At 34.3% G+C, this 24733-nt stretch overlaps 3 protein-coding genes across 7 annotated transcripts; all 3 read right to left on the bottom strand.

Annotated features, from left to right (window-relative positions):
- Nucleotides 1-761: 761 nt before the first annotated feature.
- LOC133706227 (thioredoxin H9) lies at nucleotides 762-3814 on the bottom strand. Its single transcript, XM_062131712.1, has 5 exons — nucleotides 3518-3814; nucleotides 2885-2942; nucleotides 1977-2132; nucleotides 1664-1786; nucleotides 762-1300 (listed from the first exon to the last, which is right to left on the bottom strand). Exons 2-5 carry the CDS (start codon nucleotides 2903-2905, stop codon nucleotides 1148-1150), a joined length of 453 nt encoding a protein of 150 aa, XP_061987696.1. The 5' UTR covers nucleotides 2906-2942; nucleotides 3518-3814; the 3' UTR covers nucleotides 762-1147.
- A 348-nt stretch (nucleotides 3815-4162) lies between these two features.
- LOC133668410 (probable inactive receptor kinase At5g58300) lies at nucleotides 4163-9556 on the bottom strand. Of its 5 annotated transcripts, none has more exons than XM_062088233.1 (4): nucleotides 9309-9556; nucleotides 8065-8121; nucleotides 6064-7403; nucleotides 4163-5039 (listed from the first exon to the last, which is right to left on the bottom strand). In XM_062088233.1, exons 2-4 carry the CDS (start codon nucleotides 8073-8075, stop codon nucleotides 4423-4425), a joined length of 1968 nt encoding a protein of 655 aa, XP_061944217.1. In that variant the 5' UTR covers nucleotides 8076-8121; nucleotides 9309-9556; the 3' UTR covers nucleotides 4163-4422. The 5 variants fall into 5 exon arrangements, with proteins under 5 accessions (XP_061944217.1, XP_061944218.1, XP_061944215.1 ...); XM_062088234.1 differs by lacking the exon at nucleotides 9309-9556 and adding an exon at nucleotides 8918-9213; XM_062088231.1 differs by lacking the exon at nucleotides 9309-9556 and adding an exon at nucleotides 8928-9213.
- Nucleotides 9557-10672: 1116 nt separating this feature from the next.
- Nucleotides 10673-16221, bottom strand: LOC133668411 (uncharacterized). The gene is made up of 3 exons (XM_062088235.1): nucleotides 15334-16221; nucleotides 11712-11984; nucleotides 10673-11210 (listed from the first exon to the last, which is right to left on the bottom strand). Exons 1-3 carry the CDS (start codon nucleotides 15928-15930, stop codon nucleotides 10944-10946), a joined length of 1137 nt encoding a protein of 378 aa, XP_061944219.1. The 5' UTR covers nucleotides 15931-16221; the 3' UTR covers nucleotides 10673-10943.
- Between the last annotated feature and the right edge of the window lie 8512 nt (nucleotides 16222-24733).

The following is a 24733-nucleotide window of genomic DNA, read 5'->3' as shown; positions in this document are numbered from 1 at the left end:
CTAAGTACATTATGCTTCTATTTTGATTTTTTGTCCACGTTGGTAATCTAAATAGAGGATTGCGGTGACATTATATCTGCTATATACTTCATGCATTAATGTCTAATAGCATAGAAAAATTGAAAAAGAGACATTATTAAGACTCTGCCTCTCATATCATCAGTCACCATTTTCATGTTAAAATGTGAACAGTTCATTTTTGTTAAATTGACAAGGACTCCAGGCAGTTCGTGTTTGCTGTATAAACGATAGAATTTTAATTTTTCCCTAGACTCTTTTATATAGACAGAAGATGTCGGAACAAGAAGCAGCTGATGGGAAAAGGAAGGATGGGTGTAATTCTTGCGGACACTTGGATAGAGTATAGGCTTCGATGGTGAGTGCATATTACCATGGAAATGTTGAAAATTCATGCAAAGGAGAACCCTTCAGGATCTTGGTAACATCTTCATCCATGGCTCGTTTCAAGTGTTTACTCTCGACAGGTCTAGAATCAACAGAACGCTAAATCTTAGTACGTATAATCGGATCATGATCTCCTTGGCATGGTTGAATGAAATCATTTTAATGATTACAGACAATTCCTGATGTTGAGCAAATGAAGCAAATCCTGTTGGAATTAATGTTGAAATCTAGAATAATGTTAAGTTGAGTTTTCCAAACAGTCCTTTTAGGTCTTACAGGTTCAACGCATTAATGATGTGGTTATCCTTAAGTATCTAGAATTATCATTTGACTAATAGAAATATACATCTTGAAAGTAATGCAATCCAAGTCCATGAGCACTCTCAGATCCATGAGACTTCCCCTCATATGAGAGTAGTATAAGAAAGATTCTTTCCATCATGCATCCCTTATTCTCTCAATTTCTGACAAAACCACTGGTACAGTCAGGATGCACAGCAATATCCATCAAGAATTTTGCAAATTTTCTTTGTTTTTTTTTGCTGCTCTAAACGCCCTATTGAGTACAAAGTTTTTCACTTTTGTCTGAAAAAACAATGATCTCATATCTCACGTGCAAATATCAGATTTTTCAAAAATTGATATACCAGTACCTGGCAGTGGTTGCTGACACTACTACATGGTAACAGAAATTCTGATTGGAGAATGGAATGGAAAATAAGCCAGTTTTCAGGAGTAAGAGTCAATTACGTGACCTAGACTCAAGATTGACAATAGCAGCAGTTTTCCTCTGGAGCTCCGCCATGTTTCCTCCAACAAGTTTGTCAACTTGTCGCCCATCTTTAAGGAAGAGGAATGTTGGAGTTGCTTTAATTTCCCATGAAGTACTCAGTTCCTGCATCCAATCAGACAGCACATTTCACTTATCAAATATTTTCTGTGATTAATCTCTATCTATTGAACACTCTAAAAAACTGAATCATACATATTAATATATTGCTAAGTGTTGATCACATATGAGAACCTGATGCAGAAATTCATATTTGTGTTTCAAATAGGCATCGACGAATTATTACAGCTCAAGTATAATTTCATCACCATGCATATAGATGTAGATAAGTCTTGACTTATGTCTTTTAAATTGTAAAAGTGAATGAGAGTTCGTGTAAAAGTAGAGAGAAATTCTTGACAACCTTGTCGTGCATTGACCTTCATTCTCTGTTACCTAAGGCTAACAGTAAAAACATGTTTTACTTACTGCAAGCTCATCAACATCAACTGTTAGAAATATGACGGAGGAATATTTATCTGCAAGCTCGCAGAAGGCTTGTGCAGTTGTTTTACATGGTGCACACCACAATGCACTGAAATTTACGACCGCCTGTTGGACAGGTGAGGGAAAAAATTACCAGTGTGAGAAATTAGAGATGTAAATGATGACAGTTACATCTGAATACTACCAGAGCATCCATATGAATTTTTCACCCTGTAGTGACTGAATTCAGGAGATGTGGGGAAAAGGAAAATTGAGAGAAGTAAACATAAAAGGTAGCCAAGTATTAAGAACTTACAATCTTCCCATCCCTACTTGCTTCTGATATTTTTTCATTCCATTTTTCCATAGTGGTAAGAAGGTGAACATTTCTACTGGCAAATTCTTTACGATAATTCTCTTGATGAACACTTTCTTCATCACCTCTGTGACACTTATTACAACAAACGCAGACCTGCAAGAGTTATCCTCAATATGTTGAATGATATATCGAGGATGATGGACCGTGTCTAAATATGGGTTACCATGGACATTAGCATCCGAAGCATGATTACTTGATAAATGGTTCAAAACTGGCAAGCCAGGTTTCTTAAAAAATGAAAGAACTTTCGATTAAAACCCTGATAAGCTGGAGCCTGAAAACTTCATGTATTTTAAGGTGATGACATGTAGGTATAGGACAGAGGCTGTGAGTTCAAGAGCTAAATAATGCCTTGTGTTACAGCTGATCATACTGGTCTAGATTATCTTCTAGGTTCTTTTAGGTTTATGGAAATACATATTAAGTGGAAAACCCATTGAAAGTTCTGTTCAGAGAATTGAAGAGGTGATCTTAAATCTAGGCATTCTTGACAAATACTTCGATTTGTTAACTGACACCATCATAGTTTTCATCAAGAAACAAGACATTGTGGATTGTCAACCCTACAACCATTTGTCATTTGAAACGAAATATATACATATTGAGAGGTTTGAAGAAACTGAACACGGAAATGAAGAGGAGTCAAGGTTTCAAAAGGTTAACTTGATCAGGCTCCATTCAACAAAAACAAAGTTGAGAATCAAGATTCACTGCAAAAGAAGTCTCAACAGCCAGCAGGAGCCTTAAAACAGCAAGAGCATTACAGAATGAAGATCACTTATACATGGAGAATATCAGGAGGAGAGATGAGCATAGTTCTTTTCAGCTTGTTTAAAGAGACTCACCGTGGACCAACAATGTCCCATTACACCCTGGTGATGGATTTGCGATTACAGCAGGTTCCTAAAAGAGAATATCCATCAGATCTGTTGCAGTTCTTTTTCTTTTTTCTTCCAGGTAAAACACAAAAGGCACTACAGATACATGGCATAAGCTCTCTTTATTATCATCTTTTAAACCAAAAGAGTAAAATCCAGTTCCATTATTTTTGGCTCGAAATGCAAAATAAACTCCCCTAATCTTCTGCGGATTTCATTATGTTACAGCTATCTTTTCTCTCTTTAAGGTAAAATGTTTCTCCCGTTCCTTCTTTTCCCCTCTTACATTAGCAATGACAACATTAAGCCACCCAAAGCTTTGCAAAACAGTAATGTAGTCTTCCTCTTTCTTGCCGAGACAGCAAAACCATTTAAATTTTGGTGGATGCATTTCATCTAAACCAGATTGTTGACTTACAAGCAATAACAATTGGAAATCACAGCTTTGGATAAATTTGGAAGACATTTACGCATTACCTAAATGAGATCATTTCTTATGTTAATTATCATCAAAAGATTCAAATGATGGAGAAGAAACCACTGAAACAGCTAGAGCAGTCCAAACAAAGAAAAGAATAGATGCATGAAGAGAAGTTTTACCTTTGGATCCAATTGATTCTGATATGTAATGTAATCCAGGATTTCACCACAAGATCATGTCATTAAGGCCTTATCAGAAATAGACAACGTGGGCAGTCAAAGATCCCGTAAAACTTTCAACAGAGAGAGAGAAATGCTAGAGACTATAGGTGTCCTTCCCTTCAGGGGGTGTGTTGCCATTTCAAGTTTCCACGTTTGGGTTGTTTGCTGTAAACTAACGACATATTCTACTATAACCAACGAATAAACAAAGGGCTGCTAGTAAAACAATGCCCTATTTATATAGACCTTTTTTGGCCTTCTATTTCTTTCCTACGACCTCCTTTTTTTGGTCATGGCGTTATTAACCAGAGTGGTTGTTAATATGCAACATGCATGTACAAAGCCTCACCTTACCCTTGTGAAATGCTTTAATCTCAGCCATCTGGAAAATTATCTTTCATCTCTTTTGAATTAATTTACTGCATCATGTTCATTGATTTCATGGATTATCTGTAGTGTGAAATATATCTATTTTACCAAGTTGATTAACCTGAAAATGGCTGATATTTTAGGAGGTTAAGTGGAAACACAATTAATTCTCTGTAAAGTTATCTTAAATTTCAGCCTAGCATAAGGAAGCTTCAGTTTCATGGATTCTGCAGATCAGTTAAAGCTTATCAGCCAGCTTATAATAGTTGGAAAAGAGTTCGGTTACAAGAAATCAAGGGACAGGAAGTTTATTTTTCCGAAGATTAATTCTAAAAATCTTCTACAGGATTCAAGTAGTACAATTCGTGGTGAAGTATGGATACATTGAGAGGTTAAGGCTTAGCATGTGTGCATGATGCATTCATGCATATCGCCTTACCATATCAGACAGCATCTGATATATCATTTCCATAGCGCGAAAAATTTTAAAACTCTCATGGAGTTTGGACATTAGACTCAGCATCGGAGGATGACCTGTTCTTTGAGTCAGAATGTTGAATTTCCTCTATCAGCCTAACAACTTCATCCATTTTGGGACGCATATCTGGTGCTTTTGCCACACAAGCCAAAGCAATCTGAAGCATCTGCACCATTTCCTCTTCAATATTTTGGTGCCTTACAAGCTCAACATCAAAAACCTCTGCAGTCCATTCTTCTCTGACAACAGACCGCACCCATCTTGGAAGATCAGCCACACTGTCATGTCCCTGAACTTGTAGTGGGGCTTTCCCAGTCAGCATTTCCAGGAGGAGCACCCCAAAACTATAAACATCAGATTTCTGAGAGGCTTTGCGTGTTTCAATCACCTCCGGAGCACGATACCCAATGGTTTTATACATGGTTGTGGGGAAGTTCATCAGAGGAGTCAATCCAACATCAGAGATGCACCCATCAAGATCTGGGGTGAGGAGTACATTGGAAGCCTTGATGTTACCATGGAAAAATTTGGCACCACCTTCAGAATGAATGCGGGCAATTCCCCTGGCAGTCCCAAGGCATATCTTCACTCTTGCATTCCAATCCAGTGAATTTCTACCTCCAGCCCTATTGCCTATTATTTCCATGCAAAAAGAGCACGGGGAAGAAGTATAAAATTTATATCAGAGACAACTGATAATACAAGGGAGTGCAGTCAAATTCCTAGTTACAGGCATAGCAAAGTTGAAGTGAGCTGAAAAAGTTTGATTTATACAAATGTTATGGCAATTATGCAGATTACAGCACACCAAGCAACCAATTTACATCATTTTAAATAAACTGAGAGGTTCCACATTATTTGATTTTGTTACCTGGTTCCAAACAACTGTACTTATAAAGTGATTCATCAGAATGTTACAACTCTCAAGGTTTTTTCAAGAATAAAAAAAACCACCATTGAGATCGATTCAATCAAAAAGTACATTATTCTGCAGCAATCGGTAAAAACCAAAAGGATAGATGGGTATAGTTAGCTAAGCTTCATCATGAGGAATTTTATAGTACCATAACTGTCTTTTCTGGCTGTTAATGACACCCAATCTCATAATCGATTCTAGGGAATTCGATCAATTGTTATTAGCCTATTTGGTATTCTTCACTAATTTAACAAAATTTTCTTCTACAAATGCTGTAAATCTTCTCTGCAAGGGCTTTTAACTTTCATGGTTTAAGCCATTGTTAATGTGTAACTCTAGTCAATAAATCAAAAGAGCCAGCATGACTACTTTGTGCTAGACTGCCAGAAACAACTTGATGCAGAACTGTTGTATGATAGATGGGATTCCTAACCTTCTACCGTTTTCATTTGGGAAAACATGTTTCTCACAGAACCAAACACAGCTCCTAAAAGGATAAAACTCACTGGCTGAAGTTTAAACCATTTTCTGGTTCTCATTAAACTAGTGAACTTTGGTCTTGCTTGTTCTCAAGCAGTCGTTACTAGGTGAAAAATTTCCCTGGATAAAAATCACGAGTAGAAAATTTTGGTCTGCCTTGCACAAATTTCTAATGCCAGGTGATGGAAGTAATGTAAAAAAAAATGTGGAGGAAAGGAAAACAAAACTTGTTCATTATAATTGAGCTAAAAGACAGCTTACCATGCAGGAATGCAGATAAGCTGCCTGCTGCCATGTAGTTGTGAACTAGAAGCTTCTCATCTTTGGAGTAGTAATAAGCACGGAGCGGAACAATATTAGGGTGCTGTCCAACTCTCCCTATAACTTCCATCTGTTGCTCAAATTCCTTCTTTCCAGCAGCAACTTCCTTCAACCTTTTCACCACCACTGATGTCCCGTCCTCCAAAACTGCCTTGTAGGCTGTTCCATAACTCCCTTTACCAAGAACTTCAGCTGAAGCCCTCAACAAATCCTCAAGATCAAAGTTATAAGAACAGCCTTCAAAGAAGAAGAGTTTGTTCTTCTCAGCCTCCTGCACCCCACTACCAAAATCCTTAGGCTTCTCGCTCTCAGCCTTCCCTTTCAATACTGTGTTTCTTGCCCCGTCTTTTCTTTTCAAGAAGCAAACAAAGATAACCATAATTAGGAGAAACAGCACAGCTGATCCCCCAATTGCTATAGCAGTTATAGAATTTGAACCAAGTTTCTTGTTGGAAGCAGTGTGAGATTGGGGCTCTGTTGGGGGGTTTAGAAAGTCGTTTGGGGAAGGAGAAGGTGAAGAGGAGATGGTGGGGCAACGCTTGAGAGGCAGTCCACATAATAGAGAGTTCCCAACGAATGAATAATAGGAGAACTTCTGGAAAGATGATGGAATTGTACCATTGAAATAGTTAAAGCTCAGATTTAAAGCCTTGAGTCTTGGAAGGTTGATATCGGGTATGGCTCCGGAGATGGAATTGTTTTGGAGGTATAATGCAGTGAGCTGAGTCAGATTCTGTATGGTGGGTGGTATGCTCCCAGTGAAGGAGTTAAAGGAAAGATCCAAGACATTGAGTTGAAGGGAGATCAAGGCAGGGAAGACGCCAGAGAAATTATTCTGTTGCAGGTAAAGGTGCTGAAGGGAAGGGAGGGAGGGGATATCAGAAGGAAGCTTTCCATTGAGGCTATTGGATCGGAGACTGAGAATCTTTAGAGAATTAAGTCTTCCTATAGTGTTGGCTGGGATAGGGCCATACAGTCCAACGCCTGGAAGATGGACAGCAACCACCCCGGTTCCATTTGTGTTGCAGGTAATGCCAACCCAGGAGGTGCAAACTGAGGTAGAAGCATTCCAATTGAGTTTCCGGATGTGTGGAACAGCAGTAGCAAAGTCAAGAAGTGCTTGTCTGTCAGAATTCAGCTCAGCTATAATCTGAGGCACAACTGGAAGTATGAAGAAAAGGAAAACAACTGTGGAAATGGAGGACAGGAGCTTCATTGATAGTTGCTCAGTTTGAAATGAACTGTGCTTGTTTCTGGCTTCAGCAGCTCCCGGTGCTCTCCTGGTTCAGTGAATCAGAACATTGATAAAAGTTAGCTGAACATGGTTCTGTGGAAATGTTGAAGTTACTGAGATCGTTCACCACAACAGTAGATTACTGTACTTTAAAGTTGAATTTACTTTAGAACAAAAGGAGAAATAATAAATAAGGTGTTGTTGATTGACATTTTTATTTTGGGAAAGCAAAGCTCACTTACCAGAGGAAGCACATGTCAAAAGCAAAGTGGTGATAAAGAATCCAAGAGAAAAAAAAGATTGATGTAAAGAGAAAGCAAAAAGTTAAATTCCCCTTCTTTTTTTTGTTAAAGAAAAGGCATTGCATAAAGAAAGTAGCACTATTGTTCTAACTAGCAGTATTAAGAAAGTAGGAAACAGATGCCACTAAGTCACTATCATTCACTCAGAATCTCATTTCATGCTTGTTCATTTGAGCTATGGAGCTGTGTAAACCTGCGTTATCCATTAGAAGAAGAAATCGATTGGGAATCATGCAGGAGGGAAGCTCACAGGAAGTAGCCATAAAGAAAATAAAGGAGCAAATAATTGATATCCAGTTGGATGTTAAAGAAAGTGTGCCTGATATCACTTGCTGATAACAACATAAAATATATTTTCAAAGTTAGCAAGTGACAAACAAATATTATGGAGATAGAGACTTATACCATGGAAACATGACAATTTTCTATCTAATAACTTCTGCCTTGCATATCCAAAAATACCTGCAAGAAAATCAGAATACAAAAATCTTTCCTGAAATCAGTTCCTGCAAATAGAAGGTAAACGAAATAAAGGGGCAATACACTGAGAGGAGAACCAAGTTCAAGTCCTTTCAGTTGACGCTCCAGCTCAAAAATACAAAAAAAAAGGGTGGAAGTGATAATGATAGTAATGGAATGCTAATTTGGGTCACCGAATTTATAGGCTAGCAACTGTATATATTCTTAGTAATTCTCCCAACTGCTGTCTAAATATTCAGATCAAAAAGCATTATCGCTGACCATGAATTTAAGGTCTGAAACTCCTTTCAAGTCTCAATAATGGATGTACAGAAGAACTTGAATCAAGGCAAAACCCCAATTCTAATTCAAGTTTTCAAGACAAAATGAGAATTTTATCAAGAAGAAAAAAAACCAAGCTATGACTAAAGAAATGGAGGTTATTTATTGTTATCAAACTTCTTGTATCTTGTTTAAAAAGGGAAAGAAAAAAAAAAGAATAAGCACGCAGATGCATTCTTGGCCATCAACAAGACAACCGACAGTGTGGTTGTCTTTGTAACCAGGAATTAACAACGTGAAATGCTTGCAAAAGTACTAGGACTGAAGCCTCTATATGCTATTCGTTTCTCTCTTTTCTGCCATTTAAAGAACTATGCAAGACTTCATTGAAACATGTTTGGTCCCGGTTTTCTTTTGTTAATGGAATACAACCGTGTCTTCTATGCATGCAACCATTGACAATGACACAGCAAGCATTTGAAGTCCAATACGGCTTCATATTAATAGTAAATGTAACCTTAAATTACCCAGGAAAAGCTTGGAACAGCACAATGAATTTGTAGAGCTCACAACCCGCTTCTCAACTTCACAAGAAACTGTAGCCTTTTCATCTATTATCTTCTATATGTGTATGAAAAAGAGAGACAGAAGGGGGAGTGATGATAAGAACAGAAATCCATAGATTTAATATTGCTCTAGCATGATTAAAAAGTAATCTTGTTCTAGTATGGTGAAGACAGTAGGATAGGCAGTAAGCTGGGAGTTTGTTGCAATGTCTTTTCTTGCCTTGAGATTTTAGCTGTGTTGGACAACAAACTCAATGATGGCAACGAATGTTAGTCAAAATCTATGATGAGATTTCCATCATATTTGCAGAGGGAAAGAATTCAAAACTGCCTTGAGCTTACCAAGGGATAGCTAACACTAGATTTCTTTCTTCTCTCTTTCTCCTCTTTTTGGCACGTCCAGGCAAGGAGAAAACCAGCAGACAGAAGATGATGAATAATTAAGCATGAGCTCTTAAGTTGTCACCCTTTATGAAAGTGTTTAGAGCGTATTTGTTTGCCATTAGCTTACAATGTATTGGCATAATAATAACGATAATAATGACTCCCTTACTGTGGTTCCAAATACGTTATGGTGAATTTGAAAATTTTCTGGAAAAAGGAATGATGATTTTAAGCATGGAGAGTTATGACTTGTTTTGACTCCATGCTCAACATCCAACCTACAAACTGCAACTCACATGGTAGGGTCCTTGCCTTTTTTCCTGACAATGGGAAAGGGAGGGGGTCCGTTTCCTTTACTATAAGATCTTGCCTTGAAAAGGGCCCAATAAGGTTTTATGCTGAAACAGATTGATCGCTGGGAATTTAATAAACCGTGTTGTCTTTGCTAGTTGGGTGTCATTTTCCAACCACTTAGACGAGAACAAGACTCGAGTAATTAAGCGGACTCACCACAGCTTAAACAAACTGGTACTGTTTTATCCAGTTCTTGAGAGACACGAATCCACAATGGGACCAAATGAGGAAATCAGGTTCCGCAGAAGGTACTTGGTAGTTGGGTGTGAGCATCAAGTCATGAATCCTACCTCCCATCCTCACTCACGTCATGGCAACGGCAACCACAAACATTGGGGACCTTCTTCTGTGTTACGGATATAAACATCGTACAGGAAAGGAAGGGACTTTAATGAAGACGCATTAAAAGTAAGAAAAATGCACTCCTCTACTAGAGCCCATAACCAGTGAAGTTGCGTAAAAGCTTGATGTCTTGAACTTGTGCGGAAGCTTTCATGTGCTTAAAAATCCAGAGATGTCAAAACTGCTGATGTTCAGTTATCATGCAGTGGTTGTCATAATTACCTATCAGGCATCAGCAACTGCACCCCAGATGTTGGTGATGCATGAATTAGCTGACAAGCAGACCTTTCACAGAACTTGTGACTTCTAAACAAGACTGCAAAATTAACAATGGTCCAGTGGCAGCTTCTGGATCAAGAGAAATAACCTAGCATGCAACAGGCTTTATAACAAGATCAGTCAGGAGTACTAAATTAACAAACAGAAAAGTACACCATGCATGTAACTAAAAATGCACAGGCAACATGGATATCTAGTCTTCGGTACTGAAACCATTGCAATCCAGGTCTAAATCTATAAGCAGATCATCTTAGAATGATTTTAGAGCATTAAAGAAAAATTATAAATTATTGCTACAAGAGATTTCCAGAGTAAGTTGGCAAGCGAGGCAAGGAAACCGATCCATGTCAGAAAAAAATGCCTTCTGTGTGGAAGGCTGCCCCAGTTGTATGCTTTTATTGCCTCATACGGGCCATCTCAACTTCAATAGTACAAAAACTTTTGAGATTTCTGAAGATGACTCGTTAGCAGTTCAGGAAAACTTCGCACAAAATGCGATACTAGTCATGATGCCCGTAAATCAAGCCATGGGCCTCCATTAAGCAAAACAAATCCATGGAAATGAAAAACAACAGGAATGAATGGAAGGGAAACGAACATCAATTTACTAAAGAGGCACTAGGAGCCACCTTTTTCAAGCTTTTCAATTTCCTCACGGTGCTTTCTTTCAGCTTCCTGAAGTTCCTTCTCAGCATCCTCCTCTTCCTCAATTTGATCAAGATCATCAAATTCCTTGCTTGCTGCCATTGCTTTCACAACAGGATCTCTCAGCTCAGATATCAAACCACCACCAACCTTGTATTCTTCTTCGTCTCCAATCAGAAATAATCGCTGATCAGGTCCTGATGCCATGGGGATGTCAACAGCCAATAACCTCATATCATACTGCACAGAAATTTAAAACAGTTTTTTGAATAAGAAGGGTTAAGTTGTTCATTTACCCTTATCAATATGTAAATTTTCTCTCACACACACACATATATATACATGTAAGTGACAGCTCTGGGATTACTTGTGCACAGAGCTCCAGGATAATACATATAAGAAGCTGCTGCCAATAACAGTTTCTAACTTCTAAATTGATAGAAATATGCAAATATGAATTGATAGAATTATGCAAATATGAATTAATGCAACAATACTCCCAACCACAATCCCCTTTCCCTCTCTCTTGCACAGATACTCACGTAGCTAGAAAACTTCATTTACTGTTTAATGCAACAGCAACACGGGTGGCAATCAATTTGCTCCACTTAAGAGAAGCTCAATTTATGATTTATGAGTAGCAAAAGACCAAAAGAATCATAATCATAGATTCCAATTTTTCATTTCTTAAAAACATTCTATTGCCTGATCAGATGCTCAAAACAAAAAAAACAAGTATACCTGGCCTTTCTTCTTCTTAACTTCGACACTGACTAGACCTTTTCTCTCAGAACCTTGTATTGGGAAGATGAGAAAACACCGCTTGCTCCTAACAGTTGGCTTGAAGTTCTTTAGAACAAGTCCACCTCCTGACATCACATAGGCTCTTAATACTGTTCCTGTGAGAGGAGCACCCATAACCTCAAGAATCCCAGCTGAGGTGTTCAGCTTTGTCATGGCCATTCTATAAACTTTATCAGGATTGATTGTAATTCTTGAGCGGATATACAGGCCCTTTAGCAGTGACATAGATACACAAAACACACAAATGTTAACATGTAAGTTGATCCTTGCTTATGGTACATAGACAAAACCAACAATAGTTTGGGGATAAACTGCAACAGAATCTGTACTTTGAAATATATGGAAAATCCATAAATAGAAAGACTCAAGGACTTCTGATTAAGGATGCACCTTTCAATTTTGATCATGAGTCATGACCCATAATGATGACTTCCAACTTGTTTTATATATAGCATAAGCTTTAGGTTTGAAACATGAACAGTAGCAGAATCTGCATTCTAGGAGAATGCCAGCTGCTAGTTCTGGGGAAGCTACGTTGGAAACAATGATGCTGCAACTTAGTTACATCAAAAACAGTGAGGGCAATAAGCAATCATGTCCCTGGTGCCAGCTATTAGAATTTGGGGTGGGCTAATCACCTGTAAGTAGTGCAATTCAGTGATCAACAGGGTCACTACTGCAATCTTATTTGAGAAGCATCTCTTTACGCTAATGGTTGTTTCTTGGGGGGGTATATATTTGACTAGAAAAAATGGTGTTAGCTTACCTAGAGTCATCTAATGTGACTGTATTAGAAGTTTTGAAGTACCTGGTCTCAGAACCTCACTTAATCCATCTATCAATACTATATATAAAGGCAGAGTTTGGGTTGGGGGTTTGGGTAAGCTTTTGAGGCAATGCCCCTCTTTATTTTATTGTGCTCTTTATTATTGTTTTTTCTAATAATTATTATATTTATACATGTTTTAGTTATACTATTATATGTCCTAAATCATAGCATCCTAACTTTAGATTTCTTTTCCAATATTAGAACTAACTAAGAGCTACACATTAATTATTTATTTTATTCTTAAGAGATATGAATTCTTTTTCTATTTTCCAATTCTAATCCTATTTACAATACAAAGAATCCTATTGTTTTACTACTTATAATTCTAAACGCTTATAAAAACAACAATATTATATTTCTTGTAAATTGAAAAAATCAGAACTGACTAGCATTGGTATTGATCTTTGTTATCAACTTACTTATTATATATATTGTTAAACTGGTTATATATTTCTCTATGCTCTTTTCTCAATTTTGTTTGTTATAATTTGAGCATGCTGTTTCTAATCTTGAATCATACATGTAAGAGTATCTGATATGATCATGTTTCATATTATTGGTGCCTACTTCTATCAATTTGTTACTACTTTCAATTTTCTAACATGTCATGCTACAAATCTCGTTCTTACTCAATAAGCGACTAGTGTGGATCAGGGTGTTAGTAGGATTTATGTGAGGTCTGTTTCTCTTCTGGCTTATCTCTATAGCCTGACATATCCTGTTCTCCCATTATTATAATTTACTGTCCATCAGATTGCTTATGATATCAAATATAGAACCGTGTACCTCTGTATAAGGCATTAGAAGACATTGACTAAATATTTTAATTTTTTGCACCTTCAAACATTCCAACCATGCTTTTTTCTCTTTTGCAATTTGCTATGAAACTTGATATTATTTGAACACTCATTATTATAATAAATTTTCAAAGCATGAAATCCCAAAATACTTTATTCACTCAAAACAATGAAATAGATTTTAATTATATAACAAGCATAATGAAAATTTCAATTTAAGCAATATTCTTCATGAAATACAGTATTAAAAAAAATTCCAAGCTTCTAACTTGAATTGTTGCACTGCAAATTTATTTAGCATATTAATTAACAAGAAAACAACATTATGTTTTTTTGACAATATAGCATTTGAATTTTCTCACTAACTGATTTTATTTCACATGTATAATGTGGATATTAATATTAAATAGATTTATGTTGATGTTAATATTAGAATTAATCATGTACGAAAAATGATTTAGTTATTTAAATTGTTTACATACATAACATTAATTTTGGATATTTGTTCTTAAAGTACTACTTTTTACCAGCATAGTAATGTTTAAAAAAAACTTTAATCATGTATTCAACAATCCATCCTCAATAATAAATAAAACAGAATGACTATATGGGTGCCATGTGCAAGGCATGTCAGCATACACTATGAAAAGTAGGAATTAGAAGTCTAGGAAATGAGTAAAATTAACTAAGTCTATCAAAGGATTCTTCTATGGTTGACATGCTCTGCTTTTAAACAAATTTTATCAATTCAAGTGTCCTTCCTTTTGGTGTCGCCATCAATTTCTGTTTTCTCATTTCCTCCCTATTCGCAAACGTGTCACCAAGTATAAAACCTTGTGAACATGATCCAAGCCATGGTTTTTGTAGTCACTAATCTGTCACATTTGAAATGTGAAAGAAAAAATCCCAATTGTTACTCTCTCCTATGGGTAACATGGACAGGACAGGGCAGGCAAAAAGGCAAGAAAAATATGGAAGAAGAAACCACAATGTAGGAGACTTAAACTGGATAGAAACAATCAAACCTCAACAGCAATAAGAGAAAACTGACCAAAGGCATAACCATTTAACCTTTGCTACATAAATAAAACATTTATGTGGTCATCTAGTTAGCTCATTGCCCAAGACTAGAATTTCCTATGCATCTCAACTTAAACACTCCCACAGAGACACTTAAGTAGGATTAGACAGTTTCAAATCTTTACTCTTATTTCCTACGAACCTAAAGTTTTAAACACTATATACCCCTAAGTTGGAACAGATAGCTTCAACACTTGGCATTTGTAAGAGTGGGATTATATAGCTTCAGCACCTAGGTGGGACTAGAAAGCTTCAACATCAAAACTCGAAAACTTGACTCAGCCAGTATTGATAAGCAGTAGAAACAATTATAGTCGAGATATTAATTTGTATATTCAATGTATGACAGACTGATCAAAAGATTAGAGTCTCATTCTTAAGAGCTTTAATCATCACCTGATCACTGCATCTAAACTTGAGGTGCGATAACTTCTAGTAACTCACTTCCTTTTGGTGAAAGCAAAGTAAATCGACTGTGCTTTTGCCACAATCATATTGATTCGTGTGTAAACAACACTCCACACCTTTGAAGTTAAAAACACACCACCTATAACAAGCTATGTTATCCACAAAAACATGTTCAAGGATAGAATGTTGGTAGAGGCACTACCATAACAATAACAGGAGCACCCATCTCGTGCTTGTACTCCAAAGAAAAATCCATCTATTCCACAACTTAACGCATGCGAACCGCTCATCACATTTAGGAAAATCGTAAAGTCAAGATAAATTTTATAGTTGGTTCGCACATCAATAATCCAAAAGGGGACATCACTCACTTATAATCAAGAATAATTCCGTTGCACAAATAGAAATAACAAAACACAGTAAAACGATTAGAGAAGGAACTCACAGAAAAGGCAACGATGGCAGATGAAAGGGCGAGAAACCCATACTTCGCCATGCCTTCAGATAGACTAACAAAAGTATTAGCAATACCAAACATAATCCTCCAAAGCAAAGCACAAATTATCACTCCTCCTGCCCCGATCAAAAACAAGGAATTCCTCTTTAAAAAGGCATCAATTTGCAACCCTAAAGCTTCACGGTACCTCGAGAAAGCAGAAGTAAAAGCAGTGGCCGGCTTCTCAAGAAGCTTTTTTGCAAAATTCCCATCAACCCTTTTCCCCAAATCCGAAGAACCTTTGAAAGAAAACTGCCTCACCCCATAGAAAAAACTCCCATTTTTAGAAAATGAAGAATTGGGTTTTGTACAGGAGAGAATCTGAGATAAACCCAGATTAGAAGAAGTGGGTTTTGAAGTAAAACATGGGATTTGAGAGTTTAAAGGAGTGAAATTTGAGGAGGCATTTGAGTAAGGTCTGGTAAAAGAGGTAGAAATTCTAGAGGCAAGAGAAGGAGTGGTTAAAGGTGAGGGCTTGGAAGTAGAAACATGATTGTAGTGGAGTTTGAGAAGACCTTGGATGATTCTTGGTGAGTTTTTCGACATTGTTGATCGGTTAGTAAAAAGAAAAAATAAAATGTTTGTAGGAAACTATATATCAGAAAGTAAGAAGGGGTTTGTAATGGTGGTTACTTGTCAAGAAAATCAAGGTTAAAACATAGTGTCATTTATGATATGAATCCAAAAGGTTTTCTAATTTTATTCATGTCTGTAACTAAGAAGCCGATGAGGGTTTCTCCTCCTTTGAGGCTCTTGGGAGAAGGCAACGAGGAGGAATTATTTTTCCTTTTTCAGGTTTTATTCATTGGGTCTCCCACGAGGGCTCCCTCCACCGTAATGTTTGTTCATGACTTCATGGTGTGGTTGGTGTTATTTGTTGTTTTTGTTTTTTATATCTATTTTTTTTTTTTTTGAAAAGAATGATAATTTTATTATATTAAATACAGTGTAAATAAATCATTGTTTTTATGTTATATTAAAAAAAATACAATTTTTTTAAAAAAATAATTGACAACACTAGTAGTATAAGATAGTTTTTAATATAACAATTAATTTTTTCAATAATTTATTCCACAAATAAAACTCATTAAATTCTCATATATATAAGTTATCTATGCATGCATGGATGAGTTTGAGTCACCTTGAAATCAATAAATAAATAAAATAGTTATATTATCTTAACATTTATCCAACTACAACAAAATTTTTATTCTAAAAAAGAAAAATCAAGACAAACATGGAAGAACAAATAGTTGATAGCAGCCAAGCTATATTAAGATTTCAAGTAGTTAATTTCAAACATATACAAAGAAGGCACTGGCTCGTACGAACCTCATGATCACTTGATAAAGTAACCTCTAATGAAATAGATAATAATCTGAAAAACTAAAAATCATGTTTGATATAACCTTGATCTAGAAGTAACCATATACTTAAAAACTAAAGATATTAGAAAAAGATTTGGATCCAAGAATAACCTTATATCTAAGAACCTTAAGTATGTGAATGATGTCACAAAACCAGTTAATCTTTGATAAATCAGTATATGATCTTTGTCCATGCAAAGAAAGGTTACTTTGTTACAAACAAACAAAAAGAAAAATTCATGTTTATTCTCCAACTTGCTGCTAAAATTTGTAGCTAAAAAGAATATAATATAGTCTCATCTAACTAACCCTAATGGACATTTTTAGGTTGCAAGATAATGTGCTTACACTAGTAATCAACTAATATAAGTCTAATAATGAAATAAACTCATATACAATGTCTAATAGGCCATAAAAAACTCAAATTAAAAATAATTATTCAACATTAAATTAATAAATAAAATAGGATAATAAAAACAATATCTTCATGCCAAAATTCCTCCTTGTAAATTGAATCTTTAATTTTTGCATATTTTGACAGATTTTCAGTTCTGATTTCAAACACGTCGTTCTCTCTCGCCTGGATGAATTACTGGGCCTACCATATATGGTTAGAAAGCTTGAAATATCTAATTTTTAGCCTAATTTGAATAGAAGTAAATTTCTACCTGTAACTCGAGGTATGTCCCAAATAGTGTATAGAGGTCTTGTTTAGCAAATTTAACAAGATTTTTCTAGTAACTTCGACTCTCTAACATAATATGTTCTCGAATTCCATTTGACCTTATAACTTACCAAAATATATTTCCATGTGTTTAGTATCTTCCTGTAAAATATCAACTTGTTCCAATGTATAGTTTAAGAGATATGTCCAATTTCGGTGAACTAAATGTAAAAAAAAGGGTAGAGTTAAGAAAAATAAGTCATCACATAGTTAATGGTAATTAGAACCTTAATTGGTGTTTCAGATGTTCTAGGTAAGGCGTTGGTTATGCCAAAAGAAAAATAAAAATCATGTTTTGCTATGATATATATATATATATATATATATATATATATATATTGTGTTTACATGCTAAGAATTTACCTAAACTATTATATATACTTATTATTTTTAAGGTAAAAGACTACCAAAACCTAAAACAATGACTTGGGATCTAGTTTTGCTAACATGATCTAATCCTTACTTTAAACATAAAAATATTAGATTTGAAAGGATAATAATGATTAATTAATCTTCGACTTATTTAAATTAATTATATATATAATGAGCCCAAATACCAATAGTTATATGTCGTTGTGACTGCTTTTCAAAATGTTTTTCACTCGGAAATGCATCAAAATAATGTTTTTTTATTAAAAAAATTTTTTTTGACATCAGCACATCAAATTACCGTCTTTCAAAGTGTTTTTCACTTGGAAATGCATCAAAATAATATTTTTTTTTATTTTAAAAAAATTATTTTTGACATCTGCATATTAAAATGATTTAAAAATACAAAAAAAAATATTAATTTGAAGCAAAGAAAATAATAAAATTTAAATTTAAATTTTTTTAAAATACTTTTAAAATATAAAAACAAAGAAGGCTAATGTACATACATTAGCCAACTCAAGTTCTCACACCACATAAAGTAAAAATATATAAATACCACGTGTATAAAATAAATTATCATTTTTTTGTATTTTTATCATCATTTCTTTTAGTGACAAACAATGAGAAGCTACGTATTAATAATTCTTAGGACAAATTACCCTCATTATCCCATTGTTAGGTTTATTTTTTACTTTAACTTTATTCTTTTAAAAATTACATTTTATATATATCATGGGTTAACATAATTTTCAAATTGAATGAAATAACCATAATATCCTCATTTATATTATATTATATTATATTATTGTCGAATTTGTAGATTGCTTATAAATAGTTTTGAAAAGGTGCAATTAGAGACCGGTAATCTTTCTTGTTTCGCTCCAGCATCATTTTTAACCTTTCATTTTCTCCTCTCTCCCCACCCATTTTATTTTTGGCAGATTCAAGTACTTCTTCTTGATCAAAAAAGGAAAGTAAAAGGCTCATCGGGGAAGAGTTTTTATCAACCAACTTGGGGTTTTTTTTTGGTTCTTGATAATCTAGAGTTTGATGAACTGTTGGTTTCAATTTTTTCATGGTCTTATTAAATCTGGGTTCTGGGTTCATGTTGATTTTCTCAATTGAAAATACTAATTAACCTGTTGTTGGGGTTGTTCTGTTGATCGGGGTTACTAGTGAAGGTGATGGTTGTTTTGGTGGTTTTGATGTGGTGTGAAGGAGAGGAGTTGTTGCAATGGTGGTAGGAGACTGGTTTATATACTGGAAAGATGGCGGTTAGAGTAAACTATAATTGGTCTTCTATCAAATTGAATGTTTAAGCTCAATTTAATTTAATTTAATTTAATTTAATTTAATTTTTGTTAGAGATCTGGGTTTGGGTAGTTGTGGCCTGGTGGGATAACCTGAAACCCAAATAACCCGACGTAACTCAGGTGAGAACCGGTTAAAAATTGAAGAGAGATCTCAACAGTTTTTTAGTCCATGTTATGATTACAAGAACCCGAAAAAACTCTGTTTATGTCTTGAAAATTGGATTTACAGATAGAAAAACATGAATCCCTCTATATCACTGATAAAGTGGATAATCTTTCACCATTTTTCACAGAGAAAAAAAAGGAAAAGGATTTTGCTTTAGCAAATCGAAAGGGAAGAATAAGAAAAAGCTTTGGTGAAAGATAGAATGGGACTTACAGAGATTAGATTGGCAGAGAACTGAAAATGAAACAGAGTGAGAGAGAGGGGGGAGAAGACGAAGCGGGAGATAAAGAAACTAAGACACAAAGGTGGAGGCACACGATAGATTTTTTGGTAGAACGAGGAGGCTGTCTTTTATCGGTAACCTGTGGGATCTTGCCACATGGAAATAAAGAGTTGATGTGTTGGTTACAGAAAGGTGATTTCACTCCCTGGATTTGCCTTGTATGGAATTGAATTGAATTGATTTTCTTGGGTTGCTCGGGTCAACTAGTAAGATTGAAGACCTGATTTTTTAATCGAGTTAATTTTTAATTTGAATTTAATAATTATAATGATGATTATGATTTTTTTTTTATTTTTTTAGTAAAATTGTAATATTTCATATAAAAACTCTTTATTCATTAAATGAAATATAATAGTAATTTTATAAATAATTAGATTTTTTTATTGATTTTTTTTAAGTGATGTAAAGTGTTTTTAATTTATAAAATTCATTTAAACTATAATTTTCAAAATAATAGAGGTAAAGTAAGAAAATAGCTAAACTATGGGATTGTAAGGGTAGTTTTTCCTAATTTTTATTATTTGTTTGTCTATATCCTTGAACAACGATTGTATAATTTGTTTTTTCTAGGTTAGCTTCACAAATAATAAAAGTTATTATTACAATTAATTTTTTCCACAAATAATTTAAACTTTAATTTTCAAAATAATAAAGACAAACTAAGAAAATAACTAAACTATAGATTGTAAGGGTAATTTTTTCTAATTCTTATTATTTGTTTGTCTATATCCTTAAACAACAATTATATAATTCATTTTTTTTAAGATAATTTTACAAATAATAAAAGTTATTATTACATGAAAAAATTTCAACGAAACCTTTATGATATTGTTTTTGATAATTTTAAATATGATAAAGTCAAATTACACAACAACCAATTTTATCATTTCTATGTCAACATACTTAAATAATGATTGGCTAATGATTCATTTATCCCATGTTAAATTTATAGACAACTATTACAATCAATAATGAATATAAAGACAAATGCATACCAAATTCACGCACAGTAATAATGTATATGAATGGTTTTAAAATTCTAAAAAATTTTATGAAAGCAACCTCTTATAAAAAATCAAACACTTTTTCACATGACATCATCCCTATAAAAACTTAGGAAAAAAAAACAGTATAAAATGCTTGGGGGCATGATTAGACTGGGGTGAGGGAACTCAAGAAACACAATAGGGTTAGCTCCATGATTTCTTTTTTAGAAAAACAAAGAATGGGAAGCAAAAATGATGATTTTTAAGATAAATGTTTTCAAATAATAAGGTATGCTGATATCATCTAAGATTATCCCTTTTTAAAATGTCAAGATCACAAGTTGTGGCTCGAGTAAGTAAAAGTAAAAAAGTCATGAAAGCTTGCTACGAGGATCAAAGCTTTGAAAAAAAAAAGGTCCATGAAGAAAGGGGACCTATATTTCTCGGGTAAGAATACATTCATATTAATCATAATACATTGCATTTTGATCTTTGCAAGGAGTTCAAGGAAAGAATCATTGATGGACTCGAACTTTTCCTGCAAAAAAAACCTAGCAAGACTCCCGCTATTTGAAAATCAACAAAGTTTTTGGCAACAACATATTTTTTACACCTTTCAAGTATGTTTTTTAGCTATATCCATTTTTTTTAAAATGTGTTTTGTAGCCTTCATCCATTTTTCTTACGAGACTTTTTATCGTAAACATTGTAAAGATAGAGCAATTGTCATAACCTAGATTTAGGTTCCCCCTAAAAAACATTATCTTCTTCTTTCATAAAAATTAGATAAAAAATGAAAAGTAACAAAAAAAATAAAAAGATGAAAATGAAAAAAAATAGGTAACTTGACAGAAGTAGGCAGAGAAGGGTTGCAGACTTGTGGAGGAACTAAACTGGGATTTTAGACAAAATTGGAAGCCCAATTATATTTTACTGTACCCAAGATTGAAAAATAATGTAGATTCAAGGTTATTGGATAAATTTACATAAAAGCTAAGTCTAAGGACTTGATTAGACTTTTAAGAGGTCAATTTGATTTAATCATGGATCCAATTAAATGTTTAATTAAGTTTAAGAATTAATTTGGGTCTGATTAAAATATTTAATTAAGTGTAAGGATTTAATTAAACTTTTAAATGGTCAAATTAATTTTATTAGGGATTTAATTAGTGAAAAAATAAGTTTGGAAACTTCATTTGAGCTTAATTGAGAATATTGGAATTTTAAATGACCAAATTTAACTTTTTTAAGCTCAATTGGGTGAAACCATGGATAAAATTGGAATAAAAATAAAAGTATGAGGGGTTAATTAAGGGCCAAATTGAAAAAAATCAAGATTAAGGATCTTTTCACAAAAGGCGTATAAATTCAAGGACCTAATTTGGTTGAAAACAAGGATGAAATCGAAAAAAATAAAACTTTAAAGGTCAATTAAGGAAAAAATAAAAATATCCAAGACCATGGACTAAGATGAAAAACACGCTAAAATCAAGGGGTGAAATTGAATTGATTTTTAGAATCAAAATTCGATTGAAGACTTACTTAAATAATTGAAAGTTTAAGGGCTGGAATTAAAAGAGGAAGTTTAAAACCTAATTTTACCATAAACGCCAGAATGACATTGTTTCGTTTAAATGAAACGGTGCATTTTGACCAAAACAATGTATTTTAGGGTTATTGTTCATCACATTCCCCAATAAACCCGAAAATGGCAACTCTGATGCCACCTTTTCCAGCCTCTTCCTCTCTTATACCTTCACCATATAAGAAAAGAAACATGTCATTCTCGTGACTTGATAATGCACTACACCCTCAACTTGAAAACCACCAATTTGTTACCCAAAAAGTCAATGAAAAAGTGGCCCAAATCCCCTAACTTGGTCATCCTTACAACCTGGTTTTGCAAGACCAGGTTGTTGGTTATGGCCAATGGAAAAGATCATTTCCAAGTGAATCAATGACCACAAACCATGCTCACGAGACCCCTCATGCTCTTCTCTCAGCCCTATAAATATGGGTGGATTTCATGCAAGAAGAGAGGAGAAAAAACACCGTCAACACCAGTATTTTTTTTTTAAAAAAAGGAAGACAAACCTTCCCTTACAGAACCAAAAATAAATCAGCCCCCTAAACTACTCGTAATACAGCCTTCCACCCGACATTCTAGCCATATACCACCCCTATCATACCTTACAATAACTCACAGTTCACCCCAGCAAAAAAAAAACCCAAAAAACACCACAATCTCAACCATTTTCTCCTTTTGCAACCCCACAGGTTTTCCTTCTCTTCTCTTGGTTCCACCACTGTCAACCATCACTAGCTGCACCGTGAGCCACCAACGCCTTCACCATTGACCACCACAACATCGCAACAACATCCTCCCTTAACTAGGAAAGCTCCTCCCTCTTTTCCCTAATTCACTATTACCATTAACAAGGGGCAGAGCTAGGATTATTTGTTAGGGGTGACAAAAAATAATATAATAAGATATAATATTTGTTTTAATTTATTGTACATGAGCTGTAAAAAAAAACCCTGTATGATTTAGTTTTATTCAAATAACTTATTACAAACATATAATGACCTTTGTATAAGGTAAAAGGTTTGGAGCAATACCAAATTAAGTCAAAGCAATGAAGTTAATTTCATCTTTATGATGTATCCATCACTTTAATGTTGTTGGTCTTTATTCTTATCAAATATAAACATACAAAGTATATAAGAAACATTAGTTAAAGCGAAGTATTATTTATGTTTGATAAACTTTGAAATAAAGTAAAAAATAATAAAGAATGATTCTTACATATTTATTTTAATTGTGCTTGTCGTTCTTTCATAGAATAGAAATCATTGATTATCATATCAATTGTGAATCTTTCAACAATTTCTTTTTTTATGTAGACAATCAAATAATTTACAAGAAAATCATCCTCCATTCGATTACGAAGTCTTGTTTTAACAATCTTCATCGTTGAGAAAGCTCGTTCAGTAGTTGCTATCGAAATAGGAAGAGTCAAAATAAGCCGAATCAACCTGTCAACTAATGGATAAATTGTTGATTTTTCTGTTTCAACCAATCTTTGACATAAATCAGCAATCGATGACATGCTCTTTAACTTTGGATGATTGGGTACATCAAGCTCATAATGCTGTAACTAAAGTCTCAAATGAATTTTTTTTTAGTCAGAAAATTCTTGAGGATAGAGCTTGTCAACAAGTAAACATATATCTTCAACATTGAATAATTTATAGCTATTTTTAGGATCTAAAGCTGTGCTCAACTTAAGAAGCTCGATTGTCTGCTCATTGAATTTATTATTTAGCTCATGCAATTGTTGATCAATGATAGCTGTAAATATATCAACTCGGTAGTGATGTTCAACTGTTACTGATTTTTATTTATGATGAGATCGTCCCACACTAAAAAAACAAGCATCCATATTAGGAACTTCAATGTTTTGATGCTTACAAAATGATGTCACTTCTTCTAAAAGAGTTTTCCAACCATCATCTCTTAACTTCTGAATTAAAGTTTTTGTGTTAGTCACCAAATGCATAGCATTTAAAATGTCTTGAGATTTTTGTTGCAGGGCTTGGCAAAGCATATCAGCAATTCCCATAACATCCTTCATTATATGTAAGATGAATGCAAAATCAAATGACATTAGCAACTTAAATGAAAAAGCCGCATCACCACGTTGAGAATAAGTAGATCCATCTAAAGCAATGTTTTCAAGAACCAAGCAAGTTGCCCCATACATTTTTATCAAACTGCAAATTGATTTGAAGTGCGAATCACATCTGCTATCTCCAGGTCGTTGCAAACCACCTACTTGATTAACTCCTTTACCCGTTTCAATCTCACCAATATCAACTAAATGTTCAATCGTAGCTGCTTGGAAAGCCCGTAATTCATCATTACGCTTACAAGAAGCACTAACAATGTTAATAATAAAAATCAAATTATGAAAGAAAGTGTGAACATCAGAAATTTCTCTAACTGCAACAATAAGAGCCAATTGTAATTAATGAGCTAAGCAATGTACATAATATGCATAAAGGCAATCATTAATGAATAAAACTTGCAAACCATTCCACTCTTCGCACATATTACTGGCACCATCATACCCTTGAC

Source organism: Populus nigra, chromosome 11 (assembly GCF_951802175.1).
Source record: "Populus nigra chromosome 11, ddPopNigr1.1, whole genome shotgun sequence".
Taxonomy (NCBI): Eukaryota; Viridiplantae; Streptophyta; class Magnoliopsida; order Malpighiales; family Salicaceae; genus Populus; species Populus nigra.
Note: the sequence above shows the minus strand (reverse complement) of the source record. Positions and strands in the feature narration are given on the sequence as shown.